Below are 23,284 nucleotides of genomic sequence, written 5' to 3' on the forward strand. Positions count from 1 at the left end.
TGCAGTTAATAATTACCTCATTAGTTAAACTTTAGTTAATAATTATTATACTGTTAATGAAATGATATTTAATAATTTAATAATTAATAACTGTTTTATAAAGCATTAAATAATAATGTTTATAGATTATAAATACATAACATAATTTAGAGCTTTAAAAACTCTGTATTAACCGTTAACAAGTTACTATAATCAGATACAACTTTATAATAACCATCCAAATAATGTTTATTGACCTCAGCTGTGTCGCCTGAAGGAGGGTGTCTGATGTTTCGAAAGACCCGAAACACCCAATGAGATCAGGAACATCACTGATGATGTGCACTAGCTTAGCATCAGAAGATGTATCATTACAAAATTGATATGATTTATTAATCATTTACAAATACTTAAATATATACAATATTATGATGTGAGCAATATAAATTATAGCATAACTAATAATTAGTAAACATTAATTATCATTTTATTGTTAGTAGTTGTAGTTTGTTGTTATTGTAACAGTAAAATAACTATCAACTTAAGTTAAATTAACTATTCATTTATCATTTATTAGTGATGGTTATTATAAAATGTTACCCAAAACACAGACTAATCTGAAGGTTTTATTCTGTGCTGATGTTCATTTACATAAAGTTTAAAATTGACGCATGTAGTCAGTAATGTTCTAATGAATAATCAGCTGTGTATTTAAAGAAACTAACAAACTTACATTTCATCAGATCACGCCTCTGCACCCTGGAGGAAGAAACACAGTCAGAATGATTTTCTATCCAACATGAGTCCTAACTGCTGTTAGACATGATGCACAGTTCCTCAGTTTGTCAGAGAGACTCATCTCAGTTAAATGCACACTATGCAAGATTTGTACCTTAATATAACAGCTTCAAAGCAATTTCGATGTTAAACGAGCACGGGGGGACGCCGCTGGCAAAACCAGCAATGCACGTTTGTGAGGTGGCGCCCCGCCAAATGTCGCAAGAATCACGACTTTCTTTATGGCACAATGTCACATACATCAACAACATATAAGAAGCAGCCTCTATGGAAGACACTAGTTGCACAGTTGAACATTGCATTATGTTTTATTGGCTAGCTTGCCACACGATCAAGTTTGCCAGCTGAACTCAGGTGTTGTGAGGTGTATTTATCAAGTAGTCCTTTGTCTGGTTCCGATTTCGTAGCGTGTGTGTACTGTGCTTAAGCAAACTTTAGCTGGCTAACAGTGAACTTCCCGACTGAACCTTGAAATTGTGCTTTTTACGAGTCAATTACATCAGGCCGTGAGTGCAGAGACGGCTCTGCGTGAGTGGTATTTACAACAGTAACGTTAAATACAGGTACTCCACAGCGACTCTAGAGGTAGCTGTTTGATAAAAACGGAAACTGCATAGTATGCCTTTAACTGGTCACTGGTATCTAAGAGGAACGGGAAGATAATGTAGAAATAATAGGAAACACAGACATCACTAATCTGCTCTGGTTTCATTAATGTCCTCCCATATCATAAAACATAATGTGAAATATGACATTTTCTGCCCATCACATTGTTTGTTGCAGTACTCTCTGAAACATCACGGGGGCATACAAACCAAATCATCTGTGAATAAGTAAGTAGTAGAGAAGAAGTCGAGAGAGAGGTAAAGAAAAGCAGGCTGCCTGGCAACAGCAGTAAACACATTCATAAACATTACATTTCTACATCTACTCTAATATTGTGACTGTGGTTTATTCATAAGGATACTGCTACAGTGGCCGGCTACGAGCTCTGTGCGCAGCGAGACAGTTGCTTGTTGTTTAAGCCTTTACAGACCTCCGTCAAAGCTTGGCCATATCAGTGGCAGTTAGTAGATGTTTAGCCGCTACAGAGCTCTGCGACGCCGGCTACGGTTGCTCCGCATGGTGCTCCGCATGGTGCTCCGCATGGTGCTCCGTCGGGTCAGTGGTAGTTGGTGGTTCAGTTACCCGAGAATAAGGTAACCTTGCTCCTTATGACCTCATAAGGAGAAGATTCCAGATCGGCTCATCTGAGCTTTCATTTTCTCAAAGGCAGAGCAGGATACCCAGGGCTCGGTTTACACCTATCACCATTTCTAGCCACTGGGGGACCATAGGCAGGCTGGGGGAACGCATATTAATGTTAAAAAACCTCATAAAGTGACATTTTCATGCCATGCCAGTTCTTCTAGTGGAGCTAAAAACACTTCTGTGCACAGAGATTACTTTTGGCTCAAAACACCGCTTAAAAACAAGAACGTAGCGATGTAGATGTAGCCAGAGTAGTTTGCCGCTCTCTTCATCAGTTAAAATCAGACGTTACTTCACTTCCTGAAGTTTGCGCTTGTGAAGCAGAATGAGACGTAGCTCCGTTTGTTCCGTAAAGTTAAAATAATTCTCTGTTTCCTTTTCTTTTTCAAATGGGAATCAACACTTTGCTTCTCTCACCCGCTGCTGTTGCCGCTGCCACCGCTAACGCCGCCGCTGCCCTCTCCATCCAGCAGCCTCCTGTACTCGGCGATCTCCATCTCCAGTCTGGTCTTGATGTCCAGCAGCATCTGGTACTCCTGGCCCTGTCTCTCCAGGTCGGCCCTCAGCGACACCAGCTGCTGCTCCAGACCACTCACCTGCATCTGGTAGCCATTCAGCTGCATGGCGTAGCGGCTCTGCGTCTCGGCCAGAGTCGACTCCAACGACGCTTTCTGCAGGAGAGAGGATTCACGGCCGCACAAAGACACACTTTAACAGCGCTGTAAAAAAGTATTCTGATCCTTTACTGCAGTAAAATTACTAACACCACACTGTTAAAATACTCTTACTTACAGTAAAAGTCCTGCAGTGAAAATGTTACTTCAGTAAAAGTCTGTAAGTATCATCAAGAGAATGTGGTTAAAGTATTAAAAGTAAAGAAAAAGAAAGAATAAACTACATGTGCTTTGTGTACGGAAATCTTAATGTGTAAAGTAACTAGTAACTAGAGTGACCAGATGAGAATGGGTAAAATTCGGGACGAGGGGTGGCGGGGGGGGCGGCAACATCCAATCCAATCATCTTCTTCGTAACCAACATCCAATCAATTATCCAATCCTCCTTCATCGTGCGCCCCTGCACTTCCCCTGGCGCTGCATCCGCTTGGCTCTCTTCATCTACTCTATGACATAAAAAGGGGACAAATAGGTTGTATTTTCTTTGTGCGTATAAAACAACAGAAACAACAAAAGTGTAATACACTAAAGCTATATTACCTACCTAAGATTGCTTCGAGAGGGATTTCACTACCGCCGGCCCCCTCCGTTTCCCATGATGTCTTTGTGGAATTCTGCACAGCTCATTTGTAAATTCATTTTTACTTTAATTTCGCTGCGGACCAGGTTAAATGAGCATCTGTTTCCCACATCAGACCAGGCACCTTTCATTATGGAAAACACAGGAAAACACCGCTCTGAGTAAGCGTTGCTCACAGGGATGCTCAGGACGAAGGACAGCAGTTTGGCATACTGAGGGCACGAACACTGCTCTTCAGCGCTTGGGCCCAAAGCTCACCTACAGGGTGACTGTCTGTCGCCAGATTTGGCAAGACATCTTTCAGAGCACAATTCCGTTGTAAAGGCTCATCCATGTCGAGATCCTCATCCATCTGAAGGGCGGATACAGCTGTGGTCAATTGCCGGTAGCTGATGGCTTGTTTTTCCCGTAAGTTTCAAACACTGGATGTTGAACAGGTGCCCAGTTTCGGAGAAGTTGAACCATTTCTCAAGGTATTGTGCTCGCCGGTATCATAGAAGCTGATGAAGTCTCCACGGAGCCTGTCAACCCTCAGAGTAACGGAGGAGGCGAAGACACGGTCAACTTTTGCTCCGAAGAAAGCATCTTTTTTGCGCTGCTGGAGTTTGGTTCGGAGGCCGTTCATCAGCGCATACACTTCAACTGAGGTGAGACTGTCACTCTCAAGACTCAGCACAGCACCAGAGAAAATCTTTAGAATATTTTGCAAGAAGAAGAGAGTGGCCTCCAGCTCGCTGCACTCATTTTCCTCTCCATGCTCGTTACCCCGGAGCGCATCCCAGATGACACGGGGGCACTCTTCGCCTCCCAGCGACAAGAAGTAGCTCTGCACAGCTGGCCAGGTGTTGATAAGTCTGTCAATTGCAGGGAGTAGGCTCAACCAGCGTGTCGGGACGTGGCGCAACAAGGTAAGATACTCCATGTCAGCAAATTCAAACATTTCTTTGAGGGTGGTAACTCTCTTGGCAGAACAGCTGAAATGATTGAATGACTTAATCACTATAGACTCGACATCTGTTTTCAGTGCATTGCTGGCACGTTTTACTGCATTGTGTATTATGTGAGCTGGGCAGTTTGCAGGCAGGATCTTGCTGTTTTGTTGTTTTAGATTTTGGTAAATGGAGTGTTTTCTGCCGTAATTCACAGCCGCATTGTCAGCTGAGAAGGCCGAGACGTTATGGATGCTGAGTTTGTGTTCTGCTAACTTCTGCAGTAAGGTTGCTGTGACAGCATCTGCACTCTCGGCTGCCTGTTCAAAAAAATCCAGAACCCTGTTTTGGATGCCTTGTTCGGGGGTCCAGAATCTTACAGAGATGGGGAATGTTTTCACATTGCCTTTGTTAGAGGCATCAGTTGCAATAGAAAAATACATGTCTTTTGACTCAAAGGCTCGGGGAGGAAGTCAGGACGCCAAGGGTGCCAGTATGTTTGTGACAAGTGCCTCTGCTTTTGTGCGACCGCAGCAGATGTGTTTAGCTATAGCCGGAGTCAGAGTACAGGTGCGTTAACTTCATAGCACAGTCAAGCGATCTGTATGACTGTTGGTGGGTCACACAGTGGAACACAGATGTCAGCTCAGCAGCAGCTATTTTATTATACGTGGAGTCATCCTCCCGCTTAAAGAACGAGGAGACCAACGTGTTGGTCTGTACAGTTGTGCTGTTAGCTGTATGTAGTTTGCCGCTAGCATGCAGCCTGACGTCGGACTCCCCCCCGTGTGAAACACCAAACTCCTTCCTACATACATTGCAGAACGCTTTGTTTGCATCGCGTAAAACTGCAGTAATCCAGGGGTATTTCCCTACCCAGTCCTCCCGGTATCTGCAGAGACGTTTTTGCTTTTTAGCTATGTGTTGATCTTGATCGGGTCCGGGGACACCAGCCTGAGCCTCCATTTCAAAAATGAATGAATGAAAATTCGCGCCTATAGCTGCCTATACATACTATTGCAACTTGCAGCCAATGAGCAGCCGAGGGGAGCTGGCTGCAGGACGCCTCAATGCATGGACAGTTTTTTATGTTCTATCATACCAGAACTAACCGAGAGTCAAAAAAAAAAAAAAAAAAAAAATTACTTGAGTCTGCTTTTGAGACTTTTTTCTAATTTTCGGGACAATTAGGGCAGGATTCGGGATTCGGGACAACTGCTTGGATTTCGGGACTGCCCCGAATTTTTCGGGACATCTGGTTACCCTACTAGTAACTAAAGCTATAACAGATGAATGTAGTGGAGTAAAAAGTCCAATATTTCTCTCTGAGATGTAGCGGAGTAGAAGTAGAAAGTGGCATGAAAAGAAAAGACTGAAATAAAGTACAAGTACCTCAACATTTGGACTCAAGTACAGTACTGGAGTATATGTATTTATGTACTTAGTTACTTTCTCACCATGCTGCGCTGCGACTGTAGCTCGATCTCCAGGCCCTGCAGCGTTCTCTTGAGCTCTGTGATCTCTGATTTGGACGAGTGGAGAGTTTCTGTGCTGACGGCGACTTCTTTGTTCAGCTGTTCTGACTGGAGAGAGAAACAGCAGGCGCGTTCACACTGGAACTACATGGGTTCTAAAAAAATGTCCTTTTTTTAATATTCAGACGTTTTTCTTTAATTATTCCATCTTTTTTTTCTTTCCTTTTCCTTACATATTCAACTTTTTATTCTAAAAATATTCAACTTTTTATTCTAAAATATTTAGACGGGAGTTTTAAAACCAAAAGTGGGGCAGCTATACCTATGCCCCTTACCTTGGACTGGAACCAGTTCTCCAGTTCTTTGCGGCCCTTGTTGGTGACGGTTTCGTAGTGCTCCCTGACCTCCTCCATGACCTTCTCGAGGTCCACGGCCGGAGTGGCATCCACCTCCACCTTCACCTGGCCGCTCATCCGTGTTCGCATCGCCAGCAGCTCCTGCACACAAACACACGGAGACCCATGAAACCAGAGGAGACCCATGAAACCAGAGGAGACCCATGAAACCAGGGGAGACGCATCAAACCAGACCAGACCAGGGCCCCCAATCAGGGCCAGTCCGTGGTGTAGGCAGTATAGGCAGATGCCAGCAGTCCAGATGAGTAAAGAAAAGTTCAATATAATAAGAAAATAAAAAGCCCCCCAAAAATGTCAGAAAACCCCGCCAATAACATTGGGAAAAGCGACAAAAACATTGAGAAATGCAACAAATACAGCTGTAATCTGGCCTAGCTCTGAAATACCCGATAGACTCACAGAGATCGTTCAGCGCTCTCACCTCCTTGTGGTTCTTCTTGAGGACGATGAGTTCCTCCTTCAGACCCTCGATCTGCATCTCCAGGTCGGTCCGGCTCAGAGTCAGCTCGTCCCGGACTCTCCTCAGCTCGCCCATGTCGGCCTCCACCGACTGACGCATGGCCAGCTCGTTCTCAAACCTGCAGGGAAAACAAAGCATTCATTTCAAAATCAGTTTCCCCCCAAAATATAGCTCGCTGAAGCAGGCCAAGGACGCAAACAAAGAGGGAGAAGAGTATTGTTTCTATTGTGTGTCTATAGAGACAGAGCGCATTTAACCCTTGTGTTTTCTTCCTGTCCACCATGAATGTTTGGTCTTTCTGGGTCAAAATTGAAAATGAAATGTTTTTAGCAGTTTTTTCCAATGTTTTTGGCACTTTTCTCCACGCTTTTTTAAATTCATGGTAATTAAGCCTAATGTAAATGACATTATACCTAATTTTTCTCTCCACTCTCCAATGACTTGTATTGCATTAAGGTTTCATCCTCTTTATTCTGTCTGCTAGCAAACAACAGAAACATGTCTAAAAGCTGCTGTGTGCTGATAGAACCCGGTCTCACGCCAGTTCGTGAAATAGTCACGTTATTTTGATTTATTACTTTGTGTACAGGTCATGATTTTGACGTTTATTTAGTGTATATGTCACGATTTTTGAACGTGTAGAGGTCGCGATTTTCGAACCTGCTCTAGGGGACGCAACAAAGGGGAAATGAGGTGCCACACGCAGCCACCAACAGGACGGACCGCCACGGGCGCATCCCCAGGCACAGGGGCACACAACAACAGGGAAACGCAACGCCACACACTGGTCACAACAACGGGACGGGCCGCCACTCGCGGGACGGGATCCCCAGGCGCAGGGGTACACAACAAAGGGGACATGAAACGGGACGGTTGTGGTTAGGAACAGAATAACTTGGAAAGGAACCGTCACACGCAGGAGACGCCGACAACAGCGGGAAGGTTGTGGATAGGATGAAAATAACGAGGAAAGGAACTGCAACACGCGGGACGCGATCCCCGGTCTCCTGGGTGAAAGTCCTGTGATGTTTGACCCATCCACCACCCTGACCAACCTTCCTGTGCGGACTTTCGCCTTATCAATACTACTCGCTACAGTAATCGTTCGGTGATCACGAAATATGCTTCCCATTGAAATACATTGCTTTAAAATTCGTAATCATCACACCAAAAAAACGATATTATCATGTCCTGTCCACGAATCAATAGATTCAATAACGTGACCATTTCACAAACTGCCCTGGGACCGGGCTGGATATTCACTACCAACAATGTAAAGAACCCAGAACGAAGGAATCAGCAGGAAGAATGGGAAGATGCTAAGGTAACATCATGTCTGATGTTACGTGTGTCAGCTTAACTGTTAACAGTTAACAGACATATAGTGAGCCTAAAACTGCCATTTGGATGTTTGACTTGGTAACTAAATGTTTGCTGCAAACGTCAGACGTAACGTTAGTTTAGTGTGTCTCCATTCTCTCTGCTGATCTGTTTTCACTTTTGTCTTCATAAAAGCCTAGTTTTTCGGCTCAGCAGCTTATAAAAACTTTAGTTCTCGGTTCTTTACATTGTTGGCAGTTCATATCAGCACACAGCAGCTTTTTGACACGTTTCTAAAAATATTAAAAAAATATATGTTTTTTCTAAAAACAATCAATGTTTTTTCTAAAAAAAAATCAATGTTTTTATAATGTTACATTGTTGTTAGTTCATAGCAGCACACAGCAGCTTTTAGAAATGTTTCTGTTGTTTGCTAGAAGATGGAATAAAGAGGTGGAAACCTTCACACAATACAAGTCAGCGGAGAGTTGTTTTCCCGTCCGGTGTGCGTGGCTTTTAGAGTATGAGACGCATTCTGTCTCTGTTGTTTCAAACTGTTTGTTTCAAACTGTTTGTTTGAAACAACAGTTTGCTTTTACCTCAGTTTTGATTATTGAAGTAGTAGTTCTTTTAGGATTAGCTGCTCAGCGCGCCCCCAGAAGAGGAGGAAGTGCTAATATATTTAGGGTATTGTTTGGAATTTTTTCCGATAGCGGTGCTTTAAAAAAGAAGAGCAGAAAACGATGATCAGTGACATTAGTTTAATTTAAAAAGGAGAGGGAGAAATGCCACACTTCTCCCTCTCTCCGTTTGCGTCCTTTAGTTTCCGTTGCTTTTCCATTAATGATCCAGACCTGCTGGGATGTACAACTCTCTGCAGCTAAATTAAGATACAATTTTAACCATACAGCGTAGCAAAGACGTTCTTTAATGTCGTTGACTGTCATTTTGTGCTCTTGTTTTCTTTTTAAATCAGTTTAGGCACCGGTAACAGAAACAAAACCCAACCTATACCTAACCTTGCATATATAGGTCTAGCAGTGGTACCTCCGACACAGATTCAAGGACCATAAATCAACGCTAAGTGTGACGACTCATGAATGAATGAATCGACTTACTTCATCCTGAAGTCGTCGGCAGCCAGCTTGGCGTTGCCGATGTTGAGGTAGATGCGGCTGTTGATCCTGGTAGCTTCCTGGATCTGGGAGAGGAAAAGGAATACTGTCAGCTTTTCATGGTCATCCAGACTTACTAAGATAGATAAGATATACTTCATTGTCCCCGAAGGGAATTTTGTTTTGGAATTTTACAAAAAAAAACACAAAATACAGAAAATAAGCATCTCTCAACACATACTCTCATACAACACAAAACATGCCCTCATATACATTAGACAGGTCCATATATATTACGCACATTAACTCCTCCTTTCAGTGGCAGTTTTTAATTGAACAACCCTGTATGTATTGCACAAAATGACACAATGCACTGACATAATGCACAACCCAAATAGCCTACATATTGCACAACTGACACATTTCCACATAACCTATGCAGTACATAATGACATATTGAACAATTCAACAACCCTATGCCCTACCACTAACATAACCCCAATAACCTACTAATATTTTAAAGTTCCATCCACATAGACGGACGGAGAAGTACCTGATTATCTATCAAGATAGAGGGACGACATCAGGAAACCAATCAATCTATACATTTATCCCTTTTGGTTTCTTACACGTTCATACTTCATACAGAGTGAGCAGCAGCTTCTTGTGGAAGTACTGCATGATAACATGAAACACATTATTTGTAAAAAAGAAAGATGGGTGCTGTAATGAAACGGCGAGAGAAAGCTTCACAGACGATCTCAGACCGCATGAATACGTATGTAGCCTAAAAATATACATTTACTGGCCACTGCTCTGAATTGAAACTTTCGTAATCATACCATTCAAGGATTAGGCTACTAATCATTTGCAAAAGTAAGCAGAAGATAATGTTACTCAGGAAATTTACCATGAAGATCAATTTTCTACAATGCATATGATGCGTAAATATCTCTTTCACTCAGTTTCTCCCTCTCTCTCATGGGCTAAAATATAAATTACATAAGTCATATTAACTTCTACTGCTCACTGCAAAGTGTACAACTGTTGGTTTTTGCAAATGACAGTGACTCATTGAATGCTTTCAGTTAAGAGCAGTAGTTCATAAATGTATATCTTTAGACATATAATTTAGTTGGTATGCTATTATCTGCCACGCTTTTTCTCACGTGTCTTTTTTATTTATTGTGTTACTTTTAAATGTCCTTCTTTATGTATTATATGCTTTGCTCTCTCATATATGGACATAGAAAAGAAAGATACTGAAGAAATTGGACTCTAAAATCTAGAAGCTATAAAGATAATTAAGTGATAAATGTCATGCACACTGCAAACATGAATGGAACAGAGTATATTCATCAGTTATTTCCCCCCAGCAAAATAAAAGTCTAAAAACCATTGAGGTGGCCTCTCCCTGTTGTTATCTGAATATCTGAATATCTGAGTGGTCTACACTAGATAGTTACGTATTGGTTCAGTGAACTAAGACTGTCATTTGGGAGATTTGTTATTAGGATATGTTCTTAAAATTGTATAATCCTCCCAAATTATAGTCATTAAAGAATACAAACAAATTAATCAACTAAAATAATTCAAGGTGCATTGGTCCACCATAGAAACACACATGTACAACACTTTATATATTGCCCTTAGTAACAGACTTCATTTAAAACACATTTGGCAACTTCATCAGCCTTTTCTAATTATCTCAACAACTGCAGTAATATATTCATCAAACTTCTAAACAACAATATGAACAGCAATCTTCATACAGTAATATAACAGTAAAAATGACTGTCACATTAATAAGGGTCAACTTTAAATAATAACTTAATTTTAAGTCTTAAATGAACAGCAACATGCACCTGTTGTATTTTAATCCAGGCTGATAACAATAAGGTAAACCCACTGCTGAGTAATCAGAAAAGGCTCCAGGATTAAATAAATCCTGGCTGTTAGCCTGGTCAGGAGCAGGCTAGCTGCACAGAATAAATCTCCATGGTGATTTATGTGCCTCTGCTTTTGTGAAACCGAGTCAAGGCTAAATTGAGCCAGGATAACTGACACAGATATTCATCTGATCAAATAAAACACATGTTGACAAAGTTTTTCTTTGGCAACATAATTTGATGTTGGAAACAAGGTAATATGTTGCAATATATCACAGAATATCACAATAATTGTGTAGGCTATTGGGGTTGGGCAATATGTTAGTTGTGCAATATCTTATTGCGGAGAATGTAGCCGACTGGGTTGTTCAATTAAAAACAGAAACTGAAAAGAGTAGTTAATATGCTTACTATATATATACATATACCTATACCATCTTATGCTTATTTCCTGTATTTTGTGTTGCATAACCAAGAGTCCAAAACAAATTTCCATTCTGGGACAATAAAGTATATCTTATCTTATCTTATCTATAATTTCATTTGGTGGGGCCTCTGGTGATTCCCATCCCTAAGGATTATTCTACACCTTCCTGTTGTTGCATGCAGACAGTTTTGGGGGTGTCCCCGGTGAGCCTACCTTCCCCTGCAGCTCTGCGATGGTGATGTAAAAGGCGCTGTAGTCTCTGGCCGACGGCCCGACCTTGCTCTCCAGGAACTGTCTGATCTTCAGCTCCAGGGCGCCATTGGCCGTCTCCAGCTTGTGCACCTTGTCCAGGTAGGTTGCCAGGCGGTCGTTCAGGTTCTGCATGGTGGCCTTCTCGTTGGTGGAGATGTCCACGCCGCTGCCTCCTCCGCCGCCAAAGCCAAAGCCACTTCCCGCTCCACCACCAGAGCCGAAGCCATAGCCAGCTCCACCGCGGCCGCCGCTGCTACCAGACATTGACATGGTGGAGCCACCGTAGGAGATTCTGACGCCAGAGCCTCCAGATCCTCCGTACATGGATCGGCTGCTGCTGCGCATGTAGCCACTGCCCCGGCCACCGCTGATGGACTGGGAGTAGGAAGACATTCTGGTCTTTCTGTTTGGCGTTGAAGAGTGAAAGCTGTCTATCTGCTTCAGATACTCAGGAGGGAGTGAAGAAACTCTGATAGAGCGGCTGATGTTTTATACTGTGTGAGTTTTGTGAAGAGGCGGAGGGAAAGGATGGCGAGCGCTTGCCAAGCCTGGGAGGAGACACCTGTCCTTGTTTAACTTGTTTAACTTGTTTAACGGGCCGTGGATGTGTCTGAGGAATGTAGAATCCACTTATACAATCGCCTGTATGTGCTGAGAGGCTTCGTCACGCCATCTCTCATTTCCTACAAAGAGCGAGGAGATTAAATCTGCAGGGCGAGTTCAGACACAGGTGACATTTAGATTTACAGTTCACGCCCAGCCAGCATAACAAAAGCAATCAATCACTCCACAGCGGTAAAAAGAAAAGCCTTCCTCAGAATAACCTCAATCTGTTATTAGAGTTTTTATAAATTGGGTAACTGATGGCATCCCTAATAAATAAGCTCTATTTTTACATTGGTGTGTATGGGATGGAATGCTCAGACTAAGAGGGCAGAGCCCAACTGACAGACTGGCAGCATTCACAAAGAATTGCCTGGAGCAGGGGTCTTCAACGTTTTTTAAGCCAAGGACCCCCCTAACTGAAAGAGAGATGGAACAGGTACCCCCTGCTACATAGAAAATTAAGTTGCACATTAAACTGGGCCTACAATAACATGTAGGTTGGCCTAAAGCCTTCATACATTTGTTTGCATAGGCTATTAAAATAGCCTAATATATGTTGGCATGATTTTATCAATCATGTTTTAATGTTAAATATACACAGTGTATCCTTAAAATGAACTGTATCTGTGCCTTAGTGACTACCTTGCCTATAGGCCAGTATACCTATTATCAGTGGGGATTTATATTTGCAAATAATATGTTGGATTCATGTTAAGACTTTTTTATTTTTGAAAAAACTTAAAAACTTTATTGGATTGGATTGAATTTGGAGGCCCCCCTGCATTGACTCTGAGGACACCCCCCAGGGATCCCGGACCCCCTGTTGAAGACCCCTGGCCTAGTGGTTATCAAGCTTTTTTCAATAATGTTCCCCCTTTGAACAGTGTTTTTAAACCAGCGCAAATTATTTTTTTGTAGAAAAAAAAGTCTTTATGAAGAGGAAGAATACAGCGATGTCAGCAATAGATTTACTAAACAACAGCATGGGCGTCAGTTTGGTTTGAAATGTGCTGGGGACACAGAAGCATTCGGAAGTACATTTCCAGAAGTGCTGGGTACAATGCACATTGCCTACTTTTTTTCTCTCTCTTTCACGCAGGTCATGTTGTGAAAGACGCTGTCCTGTAGCTTATTAATTAATAAAAACGTGGTGATTTAATGTACGTTAACAATGATCAATGATTACCAGATTTCTCTCTCATATTGAGACTCACTTCTTTTCAGTGTCTATTTTTGTGTGAAAAATCGAAACGCAAAAAGTGTCTCAACTGTACTGAGTCTACCCGTTGGGTTTCGGTTTAGTTCTTTTGACAGGCTTAAGTGTTCATTACAAGATATGGCCATGAGAAAGTTGGTGATCATTGATCGTTGTTGAGGTACATTAAACCACGTTAAGCTGTTTTCACGTTAAGCAGAATGTCCCGACAGGCAGAGTTCGAGCTCGAGGTTTTAAAAAAAAGTGGTGGGTACAAAATAACTCATGACGAAATCTGGTAGGTACGCGTACCCACCGTCCCCACCGAAATCGACGCCTATGAACAACAGCCTTGGACCTGGAGCTGATGACAAAAGGAGACAAAACCTCGGAAATAGACGGTAGAAAGAAGAAAGTAAGACAAGAATAGGTCAAAAATAGTATCAAAAACTTTGAAAAAAGAGACACAGTGGAAAGAAGGAAGGCAACACTAGGGCGACTAGAGTGACAAAAAATTAAAATAAGCGACAAACTTAGAAAAAAGTGACAAAAACATTGAAAAATGAGACAAAAACTTTGAAGAAAAAAGTAAGGAAGAAATGCAAGAATAGGTCAAAAAACTTCAAAAACAGCGACAAAAACTCTGAAAAAAGCGACAAACTTGGAGAAAAAAAGACAGTAGAAGTAACTACAGCCTTGGAAATGAAAAACAAGGGGTACAGGTATCCCCTGCAGTCCTCCAAAGTACCCCTAGGGGACACGTACCCCCTGCAGTCCTCCAAAGTACCCCTAGGGGACACGTACCCCCTGCAGTCCTCCAAAGTAACCCTAGGGGGACACATACCCCCTGCAGTCCTCCAAAGTACCCCTAGGGGACACATACCCCCTGCAGTCCTCCAAAGTACCCCCATTTGAGAAACACTGCTCTAGGCAATTCTTTGTGTCTAACACAATGACAAATAACTTATTTTGAGGTCGGGGAGCTTGTTGTAACCACAGAGTTATGGTCATTTGAATGGATCAAATTGCTGTTGTAAAAATAATACATTAAATGTTAATAAAATCAAATAAATGCATACCATAAAACTTGTTAGCCTGAGTGAAGGTCTTTCTGTTAAATGCATCAATGCCTACCTGATTTTGTTATGTTTATCTGTTATATCATTTGTGCAAGACATGGTTCAGAAGCTACCAAGTAAAACTGGAATCTATTCAAATAACTTATATTTCCCAGTGCAGTAGGTGTATCTCAATACCTATGGAAAGATACTGCTAACCTATTTAAACAGTACCCACTGCACCTTGGATTTCATTAAGGTGGATATGTTTTTAGTGTTTACTCTGTACCATTTGTATTTTATTGTATGTATGTACGTTATCAACGTGTAACTTTGCTGCTTTCTTGGCCAGGACACCATTGATTTATAAATGTCAAATATAAAATAAAGTAGCTGTAATTGTAAACATGTTTATGTAAACATAAATCACCTTGGAGATTTATTCTGTGCAGCTAGCCTGCTCCTGACCAGGCTAACTTTTCTGACCACCCAGCAGTAGTTTTACCCTGTTCTTATCAGCCTGGATTAAAATACAACAGGTGCATATTGCTGTTCATTTAAGTACTGTTATTATTTAAAGTTGTGACCATTATTTTTATAATTATTCATGTGACATTATTACTGTTGTATTGCTGTATGAAGACTGCTGTTCATATTGTTGTTAGAAGTTTGATGAATATATGATGGCAGTTGTTGAGATCATTAGAAAAGGCTGATAACATTTCAAATGTGTTTTAAATGAAGTCTGTTACTAAGGGCAATACATACAATGCTGTACATTTCTATAGTTGACCACTGCACCTTGAATTATTTTAGTTTATTTTTTTAATTTTTTTATTATTCTTTAACAATATGGTTCATGTTTGCATTGTATTTGGCATTCTTAGCACACAATTTGTGTTGTCCAGTAAACTGGGACTATAATTTGGGAGGATTGTACAATTTTAAAAAACATTTCCTAATTGTACAATCCTCCCAAATGATAGTTTTAGTTCACTGGACCAGTAACTATCTAGTGATGTATGCTACTGTACATTCATGTAACAACAGGGAAATGTTTTTTTACCTTATATTTTGCTGGGGGGAAATAACTGATGAATATACTCTGTTCCATTCATGTTTCCAGTGTGCATGGAATTTATCACTTAATTATCTTTATAGTTTCTAGATTTTAGAGTCCAATTTCTTCAGTGTCTTTATTTTCTATGTCAATATATATGAGGGAGCAAGGCATATAATATGAGATAATAGCGGACAGACTTCATGATAGGCTATATCTAAAAATATACATTTATGAACTACTGCTCTTAACTGAAACCATTCAGTGAGTCACTGTCATTTGCAAAAATGAACAGTTGTACACTTTGCATTAAAAGAAAGCAGTGAAAGTTAATATGACTTAGGAAATTTATATTTTAGCCCATGAGAGAGAGAGAGAGAAACAGAGTGAAAGAGATATTTACGCATCATATTCTAGCGTTGTAGAAAATGGATCTTCATGGTAAATTTCCTGAGTAACATTATCTTCTGCTTACTTTTAAGGCAAAGAGTACAACTGTTAATTTGTGCAAGTGATTAGTAGCCTAATCCTTGAATGGTATGATTATGACAGTTTCAGTTCAGATCAGAGGTCAGTTAATGTATATATTTAGGCTATTTACAAATTCAGTCGGTCTGCGATCGTCTGCCTCGCTTTCTCTCGCTGTTTCATTACAGCGGCCGTGTTTCTTTTCTTTTTATACAAACAATGTATTTCACGTCATCATACTTCCACAAGAAGCTGCTGCTCACTCTGTGTAAAGTATGTACAACGCGTCTTCTCCATTTTGGCATAAATCTGTGATCGACCTCATGGTCTTTTGAGGAAAGCTGTGAACTTGCATCTTTCTGAATTACTTCAGCCTGACTCGACCTAGTCTCTCCTCCTCAGCCTGGCTCGGCCTTCGTGAAACGCACCAAGGCAGGATGCACAGATTAGACTAGGTCAAGCCTCGCTTTATCAGTTATCCTGGATTTATATATTCTGCTTTTGTGAAACAGGCCCTCTCACCCACAAGGAGCTCCTTAGTCTAAGCCAGTGACGGACTGGTAATCTGGCATTTGGGCAGATGCCAGAGGGGCCGCGGGCCCTCATGGGCCGTTTGGGCCGGCCGGCCAATCAGAGAGCCGCATGATTGAATTTAATTATAAACAGCGGCCCATATATTTTCTCTCGGCCCCCTTTCAAACATCAATAATGAAGTTCTTTGGCTAAACAATAGCCAAATTTGTCCAAATCCTTAACACCTAGTGATAGTGTAATCTGATCATTATTTATACCATGTATGAATCTCTTGATATCACAGTCATGGTTACCCTCTACAGTCACAAACTTTTACATCAGTCTGTATTGTTTTGTAGCAAAATTACTTATTCAGATCAGATGTTCAAAAACGTAAACGTGCATGGTTTGAAATAAAATAAATCTACCTGCTTTTCTTTTTTTTGAATATTTGTTTGCAAAAATTGAAAAGAAGCAATGCCTTCTGGGAATTTCAAGACAGAATTGAGTAGACCCATAGACCACATCTGCATCTTTATATATAAGCCTACTGTCTATGGTCTGCGTCAGCGTGGTTATTGGAAGTTGAAAATTGGAAGTTAGAAGCTATACTGTTGACAAAAATGGAGGCATCAAGCGACACAAGGGAGAAAAAGAGAGAGAAATATAAGAGAGCACTGTTGGCTGACATTGAAAAATGGTGCAAACTGACTGATTTGTTTTAAAATCAAGTGCAGCTTCAGCTAGCATTAGCGCTAATACTGCTAGCATGTTAGCAACACATCTGAGCCAGCACACCAGGGAGAAAGACAGGACAGTGAGGAATATGAGGAAGAGAAAGAACAAAATGAGCAAGAGGAGGATGAAGAGATAGACATGGATAACGAATCTATGGAACTAACCAACACAGAACAACAAGCGTGCTGTGGGTCTGAATGTGGATTACCAGAAGCAACAGAGATGGAGACCGATGCTGCAGGAGGGAGTGGCAATCCAAATCTGTGGCAGAGATAGAGGCAGTGATGTTTCCTGTTTCCTATACGGGACTCCTGTAAATTAAATCAACACAATTAGTTTCTCTGTTGGTCCTGCCCCTCTCTGTGCCTCCTCTGTGTTCTCCCCCTCTCCTCCGGTCTAATGCCGCCATCTGACGATGCGCACCTGTTTGCCATCCCATCATCACCTCCCCTGCCGTACACACCTGCCTAGCCTATCCTATCCTATCCTACCTAGACTATCAGTCCCTCGCCATCACTCGCCATCCTACCCCAAGGATCAGTCCTTCACCATCCCTCGCCATACTACCCTGACTATCAGTCCCTCGCCATCCTATCCTATCCTTCGCTTCCCCACCTCAGAATTCTGCTACTAATTCAGCTCCGCTATCTGTCACCTCTTCTTCCCTCGAGTCCCCTGCTTCACGCCCCGATAAATTCTCTGGCATGCTGGGAACCTGCAAGGGGTTTCTTGTGCAGTGTGCCCTTGTGGAGGAGATGAGGAGGGTGTTCGATCGCCCTGTACGGGGGGCGGAGTCGGCTTCCCGGCTCATGTCTCTCTGACAGGGGGATCACAGCGTCGCGGAGTACTCGGTTGACTTCCGCATTTTGGCCGCTAGATCGAGCTGGTCAGTCCGGTTCTCCGCTACACGTTCCTGGCCGGACTCAGTGAGTGGACGAAAGACCTATTAGCCACCGGAGGATCTCAATGACCTCATTGAGACAGCCTTTGGTCTAGCCTCCTGAGACCCAGCCCATTAACTTATGTCCACTGTAGTGGACATTTGAGTTTCATTCCTCTCCTTGGAATCTTTTGTGGAAGTCTCTTAGTTCCTGCTGTACTGTACAGAGGACATCTTGGGCTTTTCACTGATGTGTTATTTGATTGGCTGGGAGGCCGGGAACCGCCTCTATCTTTCAATCCAAAATGGACAGCACAGGAACAAGCACATTTTATGGAAAGATAAGAGATGAGTCAAATATTATTTGTCTATGGTTTTGTTACTATGATAATCATATATTTTCTTGTTCATTAAGGTGTTAGGAATCATATATTGAGTTCTGATAGCAACTACATTATGTATCTTTTATGAATGTCAATTATAGTGGACATCAGGACTATCTTCATGTAAATAATGACTCCACATCTACTAAATTTATCTTTTTTCGTAATCAAATGATCCTGTTGTCCACTACAGTGGACATCCTGTAAATAAATAAAAATTTAAAAAATGTAATTGTAAGATGTTTTTTTTTAACCTTAAACAGGTATGGAATCATAAAAATATGATTAGGAAAAACAAAATTTTCCTCGGTTCTCAGGAGGCTAGATAATTGCATCCAGGAGAGAGAGAGAGCGTGCGCCCCGTGGCTCCTCCTCATCCCGGGCCTGCCCTCCATCATCGCGGGTCATGTTCAGTCATTCCTTCGGCTCCCCCTTCTCCACCTCCACCTGAGCCCCTGCAATTAGGCCGCGCTTGCCTATCCACCGAAGAATGCGAACGCCACTGTCTTGTGGGCATTTGTATTTATTGCAGAAACCCCAGTCACTTTATCTCTAAATGCCCAGTTCGCCCAAAAGATCTGGATTGCCAGTAGTGATGGGGACCCTGGGGGCGTTGGTAGACTCTGGGGCTGATGAAAAGTTTTTGGACTCTGAAATCACCCGTCAACTCTCCAATCCCCAGATTCCCTTGGACACCCCTCTTCATGCCTCCGGTCTCAACGGCCAACCCCTCACCACTATTACTCACCGCACCCCTCCACTCCATCTCCTTACCTCTGGCAACCATCATGAGTCCATTTCCTTTGACCTCATCTCCTCTCCTGCATCCCCCATTATCCTAGGTCTCCCCTGGTTCACCACCCAAAACCCCAACGTGGACGCAAAGATTACATTTCTACATCTACTCTAATTATTAATGTCACTGTGGTTTATTTATAAGGATAATACCTAATAATTTCAAGAAAAGGTGTTTTATGGGGAAAATACTTTTAATGATGACGCTAGACAGAAAGTCAGAATTACTACAATTCATCACATGGGGAACATTAATGTCTGAACCACATTTCATTAAAATCCATCCAAAAGATGATGAGATGTTTTCACTTAAAGCTAAAAGTGTAAACACCCAGAGGATCACTATGGATGAATCCTCTGGGGAATAAATGTCAGAATAATATGTTATCTCAACACATATAGTAGTTGTTGAGATATTTCAGACTAGAACAAAGCGGTGGACCGACATAACTATCCATAGAGCCATGCTGCTAACAGGACTAAAATGAGAATGATTTTCATTCGAACCAGGGTATGATGAAGGCATGTTGGGTGGGTGAAATTAAAAAGCGAACGTTAGCTAACGAGCAGAAGACAAAGAGCCAAACAACACTTTTTTTGCTCACGAGTTCCATGTCCACTTTTTCACAGCCTACTGCATTGAACCTACGTAAACACCTTCCCATAATCAATGGCGGCGTCATTACATCAACCAGCATAGCACAGACTTCCGGTTATGGCGTGGTGCTAGTGGTGAGGCTCCAAAGCTAACTTATTTAACTAATTATTCACGAGACCGCAAACAGTTTAAACTTCACATATACTTGAAACAATAGAATGCCAGACAATACAAAGGTTGGGAAGTCTCAGAAAACAGCCCAACAAAGCTCAGCAACATCGAAAACACCAGCTACTTCACAAGCTACTGCTAGCACGTCTTGCTAGCGAAGAGGAGAAGGCTAAAGATGTGACAGCAGATGGGTTCGGCAATGAGGTCCTCAGCGCCATACGCTCGATAAAAAAGGACTTCTCAGATAAATTCGAAGATGTGTTAGCCGGGATAAATGGACTCAAGAGTGAATTACAAAGCCAAGCTAACAGGATAACAGAAACCGAAGACAGAATTGGGAGGGCTGAGGACAATCTACACGCTATGCACAACACTATTAAAAATCTGAAAGAGAAATGTGCCACGCTGGAAACGATAGTAGAAGAGCAGGAAAATAGAGGACATTGCAACAATTTAACAGTCATCAGCCTCCCTGAAAAAGCTGAGGGCCAAGACGTGTGCTTTTTTAGAAGGATGGCTACCAAAAGCTCTTGGCACGGACACCTTTCCCAACCCTCCCGGCATCGAGAGAGCGCACAGGATAGGACGACTTATTGCTGGCCACGATAGAAAACCAAGAGCGGTAATTATGAGATTCCTCAACTATAAAGAAAAAGTTATGCGAGCAGCCCGAAGACTAGGAGAAGTGCAGTTTGGAAACTACAGCGTCCGATTCTAGCAAAAACTCACCGGCAGCAGCGGCTCTTCGACGCGGTGAAAAGGCAGCTACAATCCATGAGTCTCCGCTATGGCATGTTCTACCCGGCCATCCTGGTAGTCACGCACAACGGACACTCATTCACCTCGGCCCCCAACACAGAAAAGTTTGTCCGAAGAATAAAGAGAGATATCACCTCCACATCAGCGCCGGTCGATGAGTAGTTTGAACAGAATTTGCAGTACCGTGGCTATCTCAACACCGGCTGTCTCCATGTGGCCAGAGGTAAACAACCTCATGATGTACAGATGAGCCAGAGCAACGTCATGATGAGTGATAGGCTGTGATAAGCTATAACTGCGGTAACCTGTAATGTTAACTGCCAGTGCAATTATGCAATGCTATACTGAAAACGACTCGTTCCTGAACGGTTGTTTAAAGATGACTAGGCACTCAAACATACATACATTTCTTATTTCCTTATTTGATAACAGTCTACAAATGTTGCCATGCCAAGAGGCAAGATCCATTTCATGTTCACAGAAATGTTCAAATGGTCTGATTATTTATTAGTTTGCTGGAGCCCTCAGAGGAATGGGAGCTCTTGCTCCTCACTATGAGGACCAGGGGTCTCATTTATAAAACTGTGCGTAGGATCCTTACTATAACCCTACTACACGCCCATTTTTAACCATAAATAGTCAATGTAAAGCACCTTGTGAATGCTGATCAGTATGTTAATGACCCTGGCAGTTGTTCTTCGTTACACCGAAACATGCCGAATCATGACGACTGGCGGAGAAAACAAACAAACAAAGAAAAACTCTCAGACGCTCGGGAATTGCTGCCAATTGAATTATAATTTCGGCCTGTTGTCGCACAGCGTATGGAAACCGGATCTATAGACTACCTTTATTAATAAAATCTTCCAAATCAGCAGGCATTACGGTACTCGGGGACAGCTTCGATACACCAGACGTATATAATAAGATTTAATAGAACTATATATTGTATCCAAACAAGCCTTAGTGATGAAGTTGAAGATTATATATAATATTTATTTAAAAAACACTTAGCTGTCAGCCATTTCCCTCTGGAAACAGCCGGTTTCACCCAGAGTGGTGAGGACCTGTATTTGGACCGGGATGGCAAGGTTCTGGTGCGTTGCCCTCTCTACTGGACCCAATTCAGTACATAGATCCAAGAGCGCAACTATATTACTATTACAGCTATATTAGGGAATTTAAATCGGCATCGTCATGGTCCCTGAAGTCTCTTTTTCTCCTGATTCTTCCATTGCTGTCCTGTCCATCATGCAGCATTACGCACGGTTTCACCGCAGTATTTATATGTTTAGTCTACAACAATTTGTGATTGTTAACACCTTGCTAAAATCACAGCAACAACTGGTATCCCCCACCCGGAGATACAATTTGAAATCGAAATGTAATAGGCAAACACACTTTTCTTCATGCAGGGTTTGTTATAAACAGTATTACATTTTAGACCGATAACAAGGACATAGAGCGTAAAGACAGATATTTAGTTATTTACACTGTGTTCTGCAGTTATCTAATGCTAGGGTATTTGATGCTATCCTGTATTCCACGCTGGCGGGACATCTCCTCCTCCTGCGCTCCATAGCGGACAATGTGACGGCGAGACAGCGCTGATTAAATATTAAGAATGAGCTTTTATTAAAGATTTGAGTTTGAGGTGTTTATGGAACAATTAATAATTAATCTTCATATGGTGTGAAGAAATGTGCGTGAGGCATTATTTTTTAATACTTAAACATATTAAGAGTAGCCTAACCCTTATTCCCACATGTACTTTCTGCAGTCTGACTTCAGTTCACCACCTCACCATCTGCGTCGCCAATTCCTATTTTGTCTCCAAAATGTGCGTACGCATGGGTCAGAGTTTGCGTGGAGGACTGCACATTCTCCCGTCAAGTTAGTTTTTTATAAATCACAACCTTTGCGTGAGAAGTGGCGTACGCACGTTTTCAGCCCCGTTTTGTGCGTACGCCACGTTTATAAATGAGACCCCAGTTGTCTAAAATAACCAAAGTAGTTACCTAAGGGGTTACAATTAGTCAGTTGGGGAAATACATAAGGGCAGGGCCGGTTCTAGCCATTTTGTTGCCCTAGGCGAGATTGAGTTTTGCGCCCCCCTCCCCCCCAGTCTTGCATTGCCAGATCTCCACAGCGCTGTGTCAGCAATAGAGTAGCAATGTATGTTCATTTTAGTTTCTAGCTTCCATGTAAGTTAGATGGCACCAACATTTGGTCTAATCATAACTGGTCTGGCAACCCAGAGGCCAGCTTTTTGTTTCCAGATTTGTGTACATGGTTACTTATGATGGGCGGGGTCTGGGGTCCACCCCCTGAAAATTTTGAGCATTAAATACTTCATTTCCTGCATTCTGGTGAATATGTATGCACTTATTTATTTATTTATTTTACCTTTTTCTGAATCAATTTATGCTGGAAATATCTTTATCTAAAGGGAAACATATAAAAACATAATGGAATATTTAGCAGTAAGGCTCTCA

At 42.0% G+C, this 23,284-nt stretch overlaps 1 protein-coding gene across 1 annotated transcript; it reads right to left on the reverse strand.

Annotated features, from left to right (window-relative positions):
- Positions 1 to 293: 293 nt before the first annotated feature.
- LOC120574793 (keratin, type I cytoskeletal 13-like) lies at positions 294 to 12,035 on the reverse strand. Its single transcript, XM_039825245.1, has 8 exons — positions 11,527 to 12,035; positions 9,001 to 9,083; positions 6,524 to 6,680; positions 6,022 to 6,183; positions 5,669 to 5,794; positions 2,446 to 2,699; positions 713 to 738; positions 294 to 328 (listed from the first exon to the last, which is right to left on the reverse strand). The coding sequence occupies exons 1-8, from the start codon at positions 11,956 to 11,958 to the stop codon at positions 309 to 311; spliced, it is 1,260 nt and encodes a 419-aa protein (XP_039681179.1). The 5' UTR covers positions 11,959 to 12,035; the 3' UTR covers positions 294 to 308.
- Between the last annotated feature and the right edge of the window lie 11,249 nt (positions 12,036 to 23,284).

This window comes from Perca fluviatilis, chromosome 15 (genome assembly GCF_010015445.1).
Source record: "Perca fluviatilis chromosome 15, GENO_Pfluv_1.0, whole genome shotgun sequence".
Taxonomy (NCBI): domain Eukaryota; kingdom Metazoa; phylum Chordata; class Actinopteri; order Perciformes; family Percidae; genus Perca; species Perca fluviatilis.

Excerpts from the sequence above, each read along its gene's own strand:
- LOC120574793 (XM_039825245.1), bottom strand. The coding sequence starts at position 11,958 with ATGTCTTCCTACTCCCAGTCCATCAGCGGTGGCCGGGGCAGTGGCTAC. Across the intron at positions 5,795-6,021 it reads AGAACTGGTTCCAGTCCAAG|TCAGAACAGCTGAACAAAGA; the intron begins GTAAGGGGCATA and ends TTCTCTCTCCAG. Across the intron at positions 739-2,445 it reads GGCAGCGGCAACAGCAGCGG|GGTGCAGAGGCGTGATCTGA; the intron begins GTGAGAGAAGCA and ends TTCTTCCTCCAG.